The sequence below is a fragment of the Opisthocomus hoazin genome, chromosome 11, assembly GCF_030867145.1.
Source record: "Opisthocomus hoazin isolate bOpiHoa1 chromosome 11, bOpiHoa1.hap1, whole genome shotgun sequence".
NCBI classification, from domain to species: Eukaryota; Metazoa; Chordata; class Aves; order Opisthocomiformes; family Opisthocomidae; genus Opisthocomus; species Opisthocomus hoazin.
Window position 1 is genome coordinate 10904847 of NC_134424.1, and position 12422 is coordinate 10917268.

General features: G+C 55.0%; 2 protein-coding genes across 4 annotated transcripts in view; both read left to right on the forward strand.

Moving 5' to 3' along the window:
- KLHDC8B (kelch domain containing 8B) lies at positions 1-8179 on the forward strand. 3 transcript variants are annotated; one of them, XM_075433056.1, is made up of 6 exons: positions 13-462; positions 1605-1769; positions 1973-2197; positions 2448-2549; positions 6051-6202; positions 8108-8179. In XM_075433056.1, exons 1-5 carry the CDS (start codon positions 90-92, stop codon positions 6176-6178), a joined length of 993 nt encoding a protein of 330 aa, XP_075289171.1. In that variant the 5' UTR covers positions 13-89; the 3' UTR covers positions 6179-6202; positions 8108-8179. The 3 variants fall into 3 exon arrangements, with proteins under 3 accessions (XP_075289172.1, XP_075289171.1, XP_075289170.1); XM_075433057.1 differs by lacking the exons at positions 6051-6202; positions 8108-8179 and adding an exon at positions 3384-4006 and having other exon boundaries at positions 1-462; XM_075433055.1 differs by lacking the exon at positions 8108-8179 and having other exon boundaries at positions 6051-6442.
- The window catches only part of IHO1 (interactor of HORMAD1 1), a 22541-nt gene continuing 18253 nt past the window's right edge, over positions 8135-12422 (forward strand). Inside the window, exon 1 of the mRNA XM_075433058.1 lies at positions 8135-8266. Within this exon, the coding sequence (XP_075289173.1) occupies positions 8211-8266 (56 nt within the window). The 5' untranslated portion in view covers positions 8135-8210. The remainder of the gene's footprint in view (positions 8267-12422) is intronic.

Consider the following 12422-nt stretch of genomic DNA (forward strand, 5'->3'; position numbering starts at 1 on the left):
TGGGCAGAGCCGGGCCAGCACCGAACCGGGCGGATGGGCGGCACGGCGGGGCCAGGGCCCGGGGACCCCCGGGGCGGCTGAGCTGGCCCATGGCGGCGGGCGCGGGTGCCTTCGTCTGGGCCGCCTTCCCCGCCATGCCCACGCGGCGCGTGTACTGCAGTGCCGCGCACCGCGACGGGCAGCTCTTCGTGCTGGGCGGCTGCGGGGGCGGCGGGCGAGCCCTGGGCGCCGCCGAGGTGCTCGACCTCCCGGCCCAGCGCTGGACCACGCTCCCGCCGCTGCCCACGCCGCGGGCCGGTGCCGCTGCCCTTGTCCTGGGCAAGCAGATCCTGGTGGTGGGCGGTGTGGACGTGGCACAGAGCCCCCTCGCCTCCGTTGAGGTCTACCATGTGGATGAGGGCAAGTGGGAGAAGAAGGCGGCGCTGGCTCAGCCCTCCATGGGCATCTCGGCCGTGCAGAGAGGTGAGAGCTGGGGATGGGACTTGGCTGCAAGTATCTGCTGTTTGGAGGAGTGGGGATGCAGGGCTCGCGGATGCTCAGGTGGGATTTGAATCCCGCTGCTGCTTGGGATGCAGCACAAGGCTTTCACCCAGCAGCTGAACTCGCTGCTTGACGGCAGGGTCATTCTCCTACCCCAGTAGCCCCACTGCAGCCCGCAACTGGGCCGTGCAAAGCCCCTCCAGGCACAGGAGCCTTCCCCAGCTGCCCTGGCCAGGCGCTGTGCCAGGGCAGCCGAGCACCATGCTCCAGCCCAGCTCAGCATGCTGTGCATCAAATGCGATGTTTTCAGTGGTGCCCAGCAACAGGACAAGGGGCAGTGGGCACAAACTGAAGCATAAGAAGTTCTGTCTGAACATGAGGAAGAACTTCTTCCTTCTGAGGGTGACGAAGCCTTGGAACAGGCTGCCCAGGGAGGTTGTGGAGTCTCCTTCTCTGGAGATATTCAAGACCCGCCTGGACAAGGTCCTGTGCAGCCTGCTGTAGGTGACCCTGCTTCGGCAGGGGGGTTGGACTAGATGACCCACAGAGGTCCCTTCCAACCCTGACCATTCTATGATTCTGTTGTGATTCCTGCCCAAACTTTGCTGAGCAGCCTTCGAGCCTTGGCACAGCCCAGCACCGCGCGGGCGGCGGGCCAGCGTTGGGGACATACGTGGTGCCTGTGTCTGCTCCCTGGCTGGGGATGCCGTGGCATGGCCCCGGGCTGCAGCGGGGTGGGCAGGGCAGGGGGGCCAGCAGGGCAGCGGTGGGAGCAGGCAGGGGTGCCAGCAGCGTCGGGAGCAGGAGCAGGATTTGGCAGCATGGCTGTGTTGCCATGGTGTCTCCAGGGAGATGGTACTGCCGAGAGTAATTAGAGCCGATGGCCTTGTGCTCTGCTCTGCGCCTGATGGATGGGGCAGAGAGGGGGTGAGGGGGTCCCAGTGGGGTCAGGGCACTGTTGGGCTCAGGCCTGGCCGCACTCACCGTGTCCTGGCTACCCCGCAGCGGCAGCTGGCCATGGGGCTCGGCAGTGCCCGTGCTGCCTGCCCTGGAGGGCACGGGGGGCTCCCAGCCCCGCGGCGCTGCCCACCGCTGTCCCCACATCTCCGCCGCCTCTTTTGCAGATGGGGCCATCTATGCGCTGGGGGGAATGGGTGCGGACACCTCTCCCCAGGCGCTGGTCCGTGTCTATGAGCCAGCGAAGGACCACTGGCAGCCCCTGCCCTCCATGCCCACCCCCTGCTACGGGGCTTCCGCCTTCCTGCAGGGCAACAAGATCTTCGTCCTGGGTAGGTGCCTCTGGAGCAAACCGAGCATCCCCCTGCACCCCTGCCCTCCCCCTCTGCTGCCTCCTCGCACCAGGGAGTGACCTGGTGCACCCCAGGGTGGCTCCACGCCACCCTCCCACCCCATCACTGCAGCCAGCGGGCTCCATCCTGCTCGCTGAGCCTGCCAATGGTGCTGGCAGCGGCATCGTCTGGTCTGTGTGCAGGGGGCCGTCAGGGCAAGCTGCCTGTCACCGCCTTTGAGGCCTTCGACCTGGAGACGAGGAGCTGGACGCGTTACCCCAGCGTGCCCAGCCGTCGCGCCTTCGCCGCCTGCGCCATGGCCGACGGCGTCGTCTTCAGCCTGGGGGGGCTGCAGCAGCCGGGGCCCCACAACTTCTACTCCCGTCCCCACTTTGTCAACACCGTGGAAATGTTCGACCCGGCGCAGGGTGAGCTCCGTGTCCCTGGGTGGGGTGGGAGCATTCCCTGCAGGTCCAGGATGCCTCCCTGGGTCTCGGGGAGGCATGTCCGTGCTCGAGGCTCACAGTTCATCCAGGCTCTGAGCATCAGCCACTTGTGCCCGTGGTGAGTCCTGCCCTGCACTCTGTTGCCCCGGGGAGCCGTTAGCCTGGAGGTGTCCTGGCCTCGGTGAGCAGCGAGGAGCCCCAGGGAGTGATGCTCAGACCCTCTCACCCCCAGGTGCGTGGAGCAAGCCAAGCCGTGCTGTCCGGATGAGGGAGAAGAGAGCCGACTTCGTGGCTGGCTGCCTGGGAGGAAGAGTGGTGGCTGTGGGTGGCCTTGGTAAGGCTGGGGGGAGGCGTGTGGCCATGTTCCCGTCCTTTGTGGCACCTGTGCAGTGATGGGGAGGTCGGCTCTGCAAAACCATGGGGGTACTGCAACACCATCTGCAGCCGTGTCCCCCCTGTGCCCCCCGAGTGCTGGGAGGACCCTGCTGCCCGGCCCCACGGGCTGCCCCCACTGAGCCGCTTGCCCCTGTTGCCCCCCAGCCAGGCTTTCCCCAGCTCATGTGCAGCATGCCGGGCTCGCCCAGCCCACGCTTGCTCAGCCTTGCCGCGCAGGGCTGCAGCACCGCGTCCCCCTCCCAAGAGAGCTGGGGAAAGGTTAGTGCTGTCACTCAGCAGTGAGGATGCAGCGGGGAGGGCTGCCCTGGGAGCCCGGCGCCAGCCGCAGCACCCCCAGCCCTGCAGCGAGGGCTGCCAGACCCCGCTGAGCTTGCCCGGGGCGAGCTAGACCTCCTGCCACAGGGCAGGAGGAGCTGATGGGGAAGGCAAGCGGTGCTGGTGGGATCCCTGCAGCGTGGCATTGCTTCTGAGTGCTGCTGGGGCTGGAGCTGCCCTCCTTTATCCCGCGGTGGTGGCTGCGGGGTGCTGGCACGGGGGCAGAGCCCACAGTGTGGCATTGGTGCTGGCAGCCCTCCCCATGGAAATGCTGCTAATCCTCTTGTGCCCCTGCTAATTGCCCCTGGAATCCCAGAGCCCCCGCAGCCCAGGGCTCGGGGACCAGCCACCGCTGGGGGCTCCAGCTGGGGCATCAAAGGCGTGTGACAAGGGACAGGCAGAGCGAAGGCGGCAGGGAGGGCTGCAGGGGAGGCTGATGCCGTCCCGTCTCCCGCAGGGAACCAGTCCTGCCCGCTGGACTCGGTGGAAGGGTTCAGCCTCTCACGGAAGAAGTGGGAGCCGCTGCCCCCCATGCCCACTGGCCGCTGCTCCTGCTCCAGCTGCCCGGCACCCAGCCTGCTCTTCGTCATCGGCGGGGTGGCCCAGGGCCCCAGCAGCGCCGTCGAGGCTCTGTGCCTGCGCGAGATGCCCTGAGCAGGGCCCTGGGGACCAGCCCTGGCCAAGCACCAAGTGCCTGAAGACGGGGACAGGGTGTGTACGCGCCCGTGCGTGCAGGTGACCCGGCTCCGGGGAGCCGCCGTCCCATGACGCCGGGCGCCGGAGCAGCTATGGTTTCTTGCCATGCTTCAGAAACCCCTCCCAGCTCCTGCACCGCTGTGGCAATGGAGCCCCAGGCAAAATCCTGCCTGGCGGGAGGGCTGTGGCCGGCAGTGCAGAGGAAGCGGCGATGGCAGGGGTGTCGTTGGCTGCGCTGCCCCGTCCGTGCTGTGGCGTGTCCGTGCCACATGTGTAGCAGTGAGTGCTGTGTCGTCGTAGACCCAGTCAATGTCTCATGTAGCACAGAGGTGCCCTGTAGCTCAGTGCCTAGGAGGTGACGTAGCACCTCGAATAAATGAAACACGTGGAATTTTACCCCACTGGAGTCGTGTCGTCCCTCGTTATCCTGCTCTGGGCAGGGATGTGCCGCAGCTTGTCAGGATAAACCCTCCCAAGGGAGAGCCTGGCCAGCCGTTCCCCAGTGGAGCCCCGCGCCGTGGGGCCCCACGCCAAGGGGAAGGGATGGTTCTTGCTCTTTTCTGCATTGCCAGGGTGAGTGGAGCAATGTGATGTAGGGATCCAGCCCTCCTTTCGGAGAGGGAGAGCCGAGCAGCGGCTGCCCTGCCTCAGCACAGCCTTGCTCCTGCTCAGCCTCTCCTGTGGGCAGAGGGGCTGTGGGGGGTGAAGGCAGCAGCAGGAGAAGGGCTTTGATGGAGAGAGGTGGGGTGCGAGAGAGCAGGGAATGGTGAGGGCTGCCAGGATGCTGAGAAATAAGATGAGATGCCTGATGATGCCAGGGCTTCTGGGCCCCATCCAGCACCACAGTCCTGTCTCAAAGGATGAAGCATGGTCTGGTGCCTGGGAAAGCCGGATCCGGCTGTGTCCAGCTTCCCTGGGCAGGAACACTGCATCTCCCCCTCACCAGCACCGGGAAGGGAAGATCTGTGCTGATGGTGTTTGTAGTCGACGACATTCAGGGGTGCACAGCAAGGCTGGTGGGGGGTGACCCCCAGGCGCCGGTGCTGTCAGCTCGCCTGAGCCTCGTTAGTCTTGGCTCCATGCAGAGTCACGCGCCCCAAAGCACAGAGTGGCGGTCGCAGGCGCAGACGAAGGATTCAATCTTTCACCGATACGACGTTAGAAGGAGCTTGCAGGTCCAGGTAAATATCAAGCGCGGATGCCTGACCTTTCAGAGAAGACAGCCGGCGCGATCCTCGGGTGGGTAGCAGGGCTGGAGAGACGGGAGGCCGAATCCCAGCAGAGCGCGGCAGCATCCGGCACACCGCTGGGGCAGGCTGTGCCGTCTGCCGGGGGCGGCATGGCGTGGGCAAAGTTGGAAACGATTCAGAGAAGAGCATTCACAAGATGCTTTCAGTGTCGTTGCCCCACCGCCTCCGCTGCCTGCCCGGCGCGGTGACGGCGGGGTCTGTCCTGAAGTGCTGCGTGGTTGTTTGCCTGCATTTTGGGAGCAACATCCTGGGATACCTGGGCTGGTGGTACCTCGGCTGAAGCCATCCCTGCATCCGCCTCTGGAGTTGCCATAGAAACCACCGCTGTGCCAGAGCCAGCATCAATAGGGAGCCCCGAATTAGTGATTGAGCTGTACCTCGGCAGCCGGGGGGATGTGCCGGCAGCCGGAGAAGGTCAGCAGCTCACGCTGTGCCATGGGGGCTGGACAGAGGGACCCCCTCCTCTGAGCACAAAGTGGCTCCAGTCTTCTCTGTTATTGCAGCAGTGCCCCATTTTCCCAGTGCTCCCTGACCTGTGCTCAGCGCCGGTGGGCTTTTCCTTCCCGGGGTCCTGCGAGGTGACAGATGCCTTGGTGCCACCATGGGCTGGGGTACCTCTCCCCAGCCTGCCAGCCCTTTCCAGAAGCCAGCAAAGTACACAATAACTTCACTCTCACCAAAACTTTGGTCACAGAGGACCCTAAATCACGGAACTGCATTGGAAACGCAGGTCTGATTAATAAGCTTTTCCCGCAGAGGCATCGCATGGATGGGATAAATCAGACGCTGAGTCACTGGCAAATTGACATCCCTGCGTGCCAACTTCACAACTTTCCCTGCTGCTGATGGGGCACCCGGAGCTGTTTTTACCAAATCCAAGGCGAGAGCCAGGAGATGCCGGAGGAGGAAGCTGCAGCTTGGGCGCCTCTCGCTGTTGCGTGTCCCTGCTGCAGCGGTGTTTCTGGCAGCACCAGTGCCCATCCCGACATGGCCCGTGGTTCCTGTCCCACCAGGGGTTTGCCCCTTTCTCAGCAGCACCTTGCCTCATGTGTGCAATTGCCTGGCACATCGACCCACCACAGTGCCGTTTGGCTTGGCTGTTCCACCCAAGGCAAACAGAAATCCATGGCCTCTCCTAAAAGTGTGCATTTCTCATTCTTTTCTATCTCTGCTTTTAGGCACAGGACTAGGATCCCATCTGAATGAGGGGAAGAGAGCAGCCAGGATGATGGCCGAGGACATCTTGGAGCAGACGGAGAGATCTTCAGGCAAAGGGATGATGGCCCTGACCACCCTTGAAGACTGACGTATTGTTAACTGAAGAGCTCCCGTGAGTTTCTAACAAAATGCACTATGAAGAAAAAAAAAAGTTGAGGGACGTACCAAATATATTGCTGTCTATCTCCTGGCAGCTTCTGCTAATTTTTACTAAATTAAAGGCTTCAAGTATCTGGCCACACTCCCTAATGCTAGAAGCACAGTCTGTTACTTCAGATACAAGGAGAGCTATGAGCCAGCACCTGGCAATGTGGCTAATCTCCCCGGACCGTGTTATGGATGTGGAAGACTGGAACTGGAGGTAGCTGTCAGACCTATAATTAAAGAAATATGTTTCCTTATAGAAATTTCTTTCTGTTGTCAGGAGAGACGGAAATACAAAAATCTCATTTATCATATTCCACAAACTCAGTAGATACTCAAACCAGAAAACTCCAGCCACAGCAGAAATAAGAACAGCTCTGTATAATAACCTAAAATAACATATCGAGCCTTATTGCCGGTGCTTTGTGCACCAGCAAATCCTTTCCTAAGGGCAGCAGAAGTGCTGTAAACGGGTACAGCGCTCTACAGTCTCTGCTGAAGGGGGTTCTGGGCCAATTTTCCAATTACGAGAGACAAAGTGATGGGAAATCACTATTTATGATGCGGGGCCATGTAGGACCTGGATGCACAGCAAGGCTTTTGGCAACAGCGCCATGCACGGGGCTGTACAACGGAGCTGTAGGCAGTTCAGTAGTAGAACAAGGCTTTATTTACTCAACAAGCTCAATAAACATTAATGTTCCCATCAGCATGGCTCTCTGGAGGAAGGTTTGCCTTCCAGCCCATGGCTTCCTTGGAAAGCCCGGCCATTATCCCATCCCTGAAGCAGGAACATGATCCAGGCTGCGATTCCCCGCTCCGGTCCTAGAAAATCAACCTGTTTGCGGCTTATTGTGCAGCTGAGAGTTAACAAGACACCGTGATAAATCCAAGTTATTTATACCAGCCCTAGTACTGTAGTGACAAGCAAAAACAAAGCAACAAAGTCACTCCAAGAAGTTTGTTATGGGGAAAAGTCCAGAATTTTTTTTTTTTTTCCGAGTGAAAGCTTTATTTCTGAGGGATTTGATTAGGAAATCAGATACATACATCAAGAAAGCCATTGTTTTGACACTTCTGAGCTCCAGGCTGCCTTTAATAATAAGCCAAAAGAGTGTAGAGGAGAATGCGAGCAGTTCCCCTAATCTAGCCAGGAGTTTATATCAACTGTATTTCTACAGTGGCTTAGTGCTTACTGAGTATCTTCAGAACCAGCAACCAAATATTTTAACCAGTATTGAAACTGTTTTGAATTAAAGGAAAAAAAAAACAGGCAAGTAAGCGTGCCCGTTTTCCATTGCTGAAGACGGAGGATACAGAAGCACGAGGAAGAAAATTCCAGTAAAACCATATATGAGAATCTTTCTCTGCGGATGATTGGATGATGGGTTATTTTTGTCGTACTTCTAATGGGTGAAATTCAATCGTTCTGCCTTTCTGTGAGAGGTATTTACATGAGAGACCACCCAGCCTCTGGAGGTGAAAGAAATGTGCGCCGTGGCCGCTGTGCTCCCGTGGGACCAGCCCTTGGCGTGCTGGGCTCCGAGCATCCCCCGCTCCCCCTGCCCCATGATGGCCCCGGGGCTCCGCTCCCGGGCGGAGGGGCAGGGTCTGTCCCGGGGGGAAGATCGGAGCTGGGGCTGACCCCGGGCCCCCTGGGCTGACCCCAAGGACCCCCAGCGCTGGCCTAGCAGGCAGCTGCACCCCGGGCCCACGGGAGCCCGCGGGCCCAGCCCTGGGGCGGCCGTGTTGGGCAGGCCTGCCCTCGGCCTGCAGGGCCGTGCCCCCGGCTCTCCCCGCAGCGAGGGGCGCGGGGGGAGGCTCCCCCGGAGCGGGGCTGACCCCTCTCTCCCCTTCTCCCTCCTCCCTGCAGGGCCGTGTGGCGGCATGGCTGCCGCGGGGTGGGATAGGCCGCGAGCGCTGGGGCCATGGTGAGGGCTGGGAGCTCTCGGCGAGGGCGTCAGCTGTGAAAAGCCATGAACGTCAACCTCTGGAACATCAAGGAGATGCTGAGCACACCGGCAGGCACTGGGTGAGCTTGGGCCGCGGGGTGGGGAGGAGGCGTTGGGAGGAAATTGTGTAGAAAATGGAACATGTCAGGTGTTTGATAGTGATGGGGTGAAACACATCTAGCAGTGCTCTAGGGTTAATTATGATCTGGTTGCCGGTGGTGGCTCCCAGCCTGCCAGGCACCACCATAGACCCACCATTGCCGGGAATGTAGAAACCCGCATCGGCTGAAAGCTGTTCTCTGGGTTATTCAGGGAAGTCCTGTGGCCTGTCTACGTCTAATTAGAGAAGTTAAATGTTCCCTTTCGCCTTGTGCAGGGGGTAGACAAAATGAATTGTGATTTGCAATATCATTATGCGTTATGTAACTCTAAAATTATTCCGTATCCTGCATTTATACGCATGGCTTAATTTTTTTCCCAGCAGAAGTCAAAGAGCAGCTAGAACTGCCCACATCTACAGTTGATAGTGAAACAGCAAATGTTATTTGGGTGCAAACATCTGGAGAGCAAATGCGTAAGACAGGCTGCATTTTTTACAGCAGGGCATCATCTTTTGCATCATATGGCTAAAAAACAGAGAAAGATTTATGCTGTGTTTGACACTGGAGAAGCTAATTGATAAATTTGGTCCCCTGAGCCTCTGTTAGTTAAATAACCCACTTACATAACTAACCACTGTTCAAATTCACAGTTTTAGTCATACTGTCTCTTTGGCCTGATGCTACCACAATGATGGATGATAGTAAAAGCATAATAGTAGTTTCCTTGCCCATTATAAAAATACTTGTCACATACATATGAATTAATTGAATTTTGCACAGATGCAGGGGTCAAGGGGGAGCCAATTCAGGAAAAACATGTTTATATCTGTCATAATTTTGTCTTTATAATTATGCATCTCATAATTCTATTGTCGTCTTTGTCTTCTTGGTATCTGCAGGTTTGTTGTTTTTTTTTTTTTTTTAAATTTTGCTTACAATAAGTTGCTTCTAAGTAGTTTGAAAATCCATGACTTTCTTTCTGGTCAGAGACAGAGCAGGGGAAATTTAGGCAACATGTATTAAAATATATAATATTTTATATAATAATATATAGTTATATTTTTATAAAATATATAATATATTTTATAAAAATATATAAATCATTCTGTGGAGTCATGCAATAGGAAAGGAAACGAGTGGAAGAAGTAAAGGAGCCTGTTTGGAAAGGGATCACTTAAATTCCTTCCTCCTCCAAAGTTACCTGTCAGCTACAAAGTCTTCCCTTTTAACTCATTTACTGATGCAGGAAGAAAATACAGACAAGATTTTAATATCCACTCCTCAGCATTCCACATTTTTTGCAAGTGAGTTAAAAAGGGTCAAACAGGTCATAAAAAATTACTGAAAATGCAGCTGGCATCTTGAAGGAGTTAAGAAGCGGGAGTAGGTTCTCAGGAGGAAGACTAACTTTTTCTAAAGGTAAAAAAAAGTTACCGATAGGAGCGTGTGTGTGTATATTTGAAGTAGGGGGAAAGGTGCTGATTACTTTTTCCTTGTCTCACTTCTGTTACTAGAACCCTTTCTCACCACAGCAGGGTCTGCTGTATAATCCCTGGGATACTGTCTTTCAGGGAGCTTTAAAAATGAAACATAAAATCAGTGTATAATCTAGGCAGGGTATGAGTCATGCTGTGAGTTCTTTGCAGGTTTGAGTCAGGGAGCTGCTTCTGAGAGCAGCTGCCACCAGGTCCGTAGGAAATGCAGAGCTCCAGTGACACAATAGCCTCATGGCAGCAGTTCTGCACAAGCCCAAGATTGCTCTGGGTTTCTTTTGTTATCTATCTGTCATATGCACACGTGCTTCTTCCTAACCGCCAGCAGTCTGAGAAACTGGGTGGAGGAACCAAAGTCCCTGGTTTTCCTGGTTTTATGTATGAATATTGACACAATAGAGATCCTAGAAATGCAGGCAAAGGCAGATTATCTAGTTGGACACTATAATATCAGGGTGCCAATTGTTTAAGAGGGTGGGAGGAGGTCACGCGAATAGCATGACAGCTACGCGGTGGAGAAAACTTAGACTCAATTTCAGCGTATCGACAAACGACACAGTTTTTGTGGATTGAAATGCCAGACCTAATTAAGGGAAGTGCTGCGTTAGAGCAGCACTGCTGCCTGCCCAGCCAGAAGGGCAGGCGAAGAACGATCGCAAGGGATGTGAGAGCAACAACTACAAAAGCAGTGATGCTTCGATCGGCCTTTTATCGACTGGGTAAGTGTCACCGAGGCGTGATGCTGAAAGCACATTTTCAGAGGCTGTAAATACTTGCCTTGGCCAGGGAACTCCCAGGGGAAGAGATGTGTCTTGCCTTGGCTTTCAGCCGCACACAAGAGCCATGTTCAGGGTATTACTCCTGCAGTGCTGCCAGTGGCAGCAGCGAACTGGAGTCAACATCTCTGCAGGAGCAACAGAAGCCAAAAATTCCACTACTGTTTAATTTCCAAAAAGACATTGACGTAGTAATAAGGAAGCTCATTAAAAAGAAATTAAAAGGGACAGCCTAAAGGGTTAAATGCTTGCCTGAGGCACAGAGATTATTTAGACCTCATGTTGAAGCTCAGAACAAATGTGTACCAGCTATCAGACCAGACATGAAAAGGACCAGTACCAGACTGGCATGGTAAAGAAGATTACTGAAAATGAGAAGGCATCCTTCAAGAAATTAAAGATGATCAAGAATAGAAAAATAGGAAACAGTATGTTGTTATTTTAAATTGAAGTTTCCAGCATTTTCTTGTTCCATGAGAGAAGCAGTAACTTCCTAAGGGCATAAAAATTACTAATATACCTACTTCCAAAGACATCAGAAGCAGAAAACCCGCCAGAAAGTACATAAGGCCAATATATGGTGAAAATATTAAAGAGGCATTCAAAAAGGATGCTGTAAGTTAAGGCCTACTTGGGCCATTACTCTCTATGACACATTTCTTCTGTTGAGAAAAAAATTCTAGGCTTAACAACCTCACTCAATCCATTATCCCATTAAATTCCATCCCACATAGCAGGGCCACATGTTTTGAAGTCGCCTTAAGGTCCCAGAAGAAGCAGAAAATGGAGGAGACAGCCAGGACAAAGACCAGGAGAGCAGCTGTAAAAATCCCGAGCCTTGAAGGAATGAGAAACCGGGGCTGTAAGTGCAGACTGGAAGATGGCTTCAGACTAGGGGCGCAAAACCCCTGTCTCCAGATGTCTGATCCTTCATATGGTGGGGGATACATTCTGCATAAGTAAACAGGGCTGCTCTGCGGAAATCCCGATCTCCTCCTAAGCAAAAGGCCCTGCGAGCCCCTGCGACCTGCTCCCGGCTCAGGATACAGGGCTAACACGGTTTCCAAGGTGAGGAACGTCTGGGCAGTATTGAATCACAGCCGAATGAGTAATGGAGTGGCTCATAGAAAGTAAAAATGACCTTGAGGAATTAAAACAAGACCAGCGGGACTTTGAGCCTGAAATCTGGAAACTGGGGGGCAGCGTTTGAGTTGAATAGCCAAGAGGGATTTCATTGTGGTTAATGCATTAGAGTCAGTGCCAAAATCTGTTTGTAGAAATCCCTTTTAGGATATGGCACAAATGATTTGCAGCAAGCAGGTGATGCTTTTCCAGAGTGCAGAAAGCAGAATAATAATTTTATGCTGTGGCCGTTCCCAGCGAAGAGATGGCGAATGGCTGGAAGGGGCAATAGCAGCTAAAACTCCTTGATTTAAACTCCTCCAGGCCCCTGGATGCTGAGGTTCCTCTGCACCCAAAGCCAACGCTGACCCTTGCTCGTTTGCTGGACACATTGGCAGGCAGCAAATAGTGACGATGAGCGCAGCACAGCAGAGCTAGAGACAGTTCCTATAGATACAGACTAAAGCCAGGAGGAAGAGCAGGTGAACAGCAGCTCCCAGAATTTCAACTGGATTTGTTGAGATGCACCCCTGGTCACCAAATGAGGAGGAGCAGAAAGGGCTGGGAGATTTTTGGGAGGGGAGTCGGGAGAAGAGGAACTTTGTGGCACTGATCTTACTCGAGATTACTGCCAGGAGAAAAAGATATCTTCTGCGGGGAAGAGGCTTTACTGCACTTTGAAGAAATGTGTCAGGAAGGCGTAAGTGAGCTTCACCCACAGTGCTTGGGAAGAAGAGAGATGTT

Coding starts and splice junctions, on each gene's coding strand:
- KLHDC8B (XM_075433057.1), top strand. CDS start 90: ATGGCGGCGGGCGCGGGTGCCTTCGTCTGGGCCGCCTTCCCCGCCATG. Junction 463..1,604: donor CATCTCGGCCGTGCAGAGAG/GTGAGAGCTGGG, acceptor CCTCTTTTGCAG/ATGGGGCCATCTATGCGCTG. Junction 2,550..3,383: donor GGTGGCTGTGGGTGGCCTTG/GTAAGGCTGGGG, acceptor CGTCTCCCGCAG/GGAACCAGTCCTGCCCGCTG.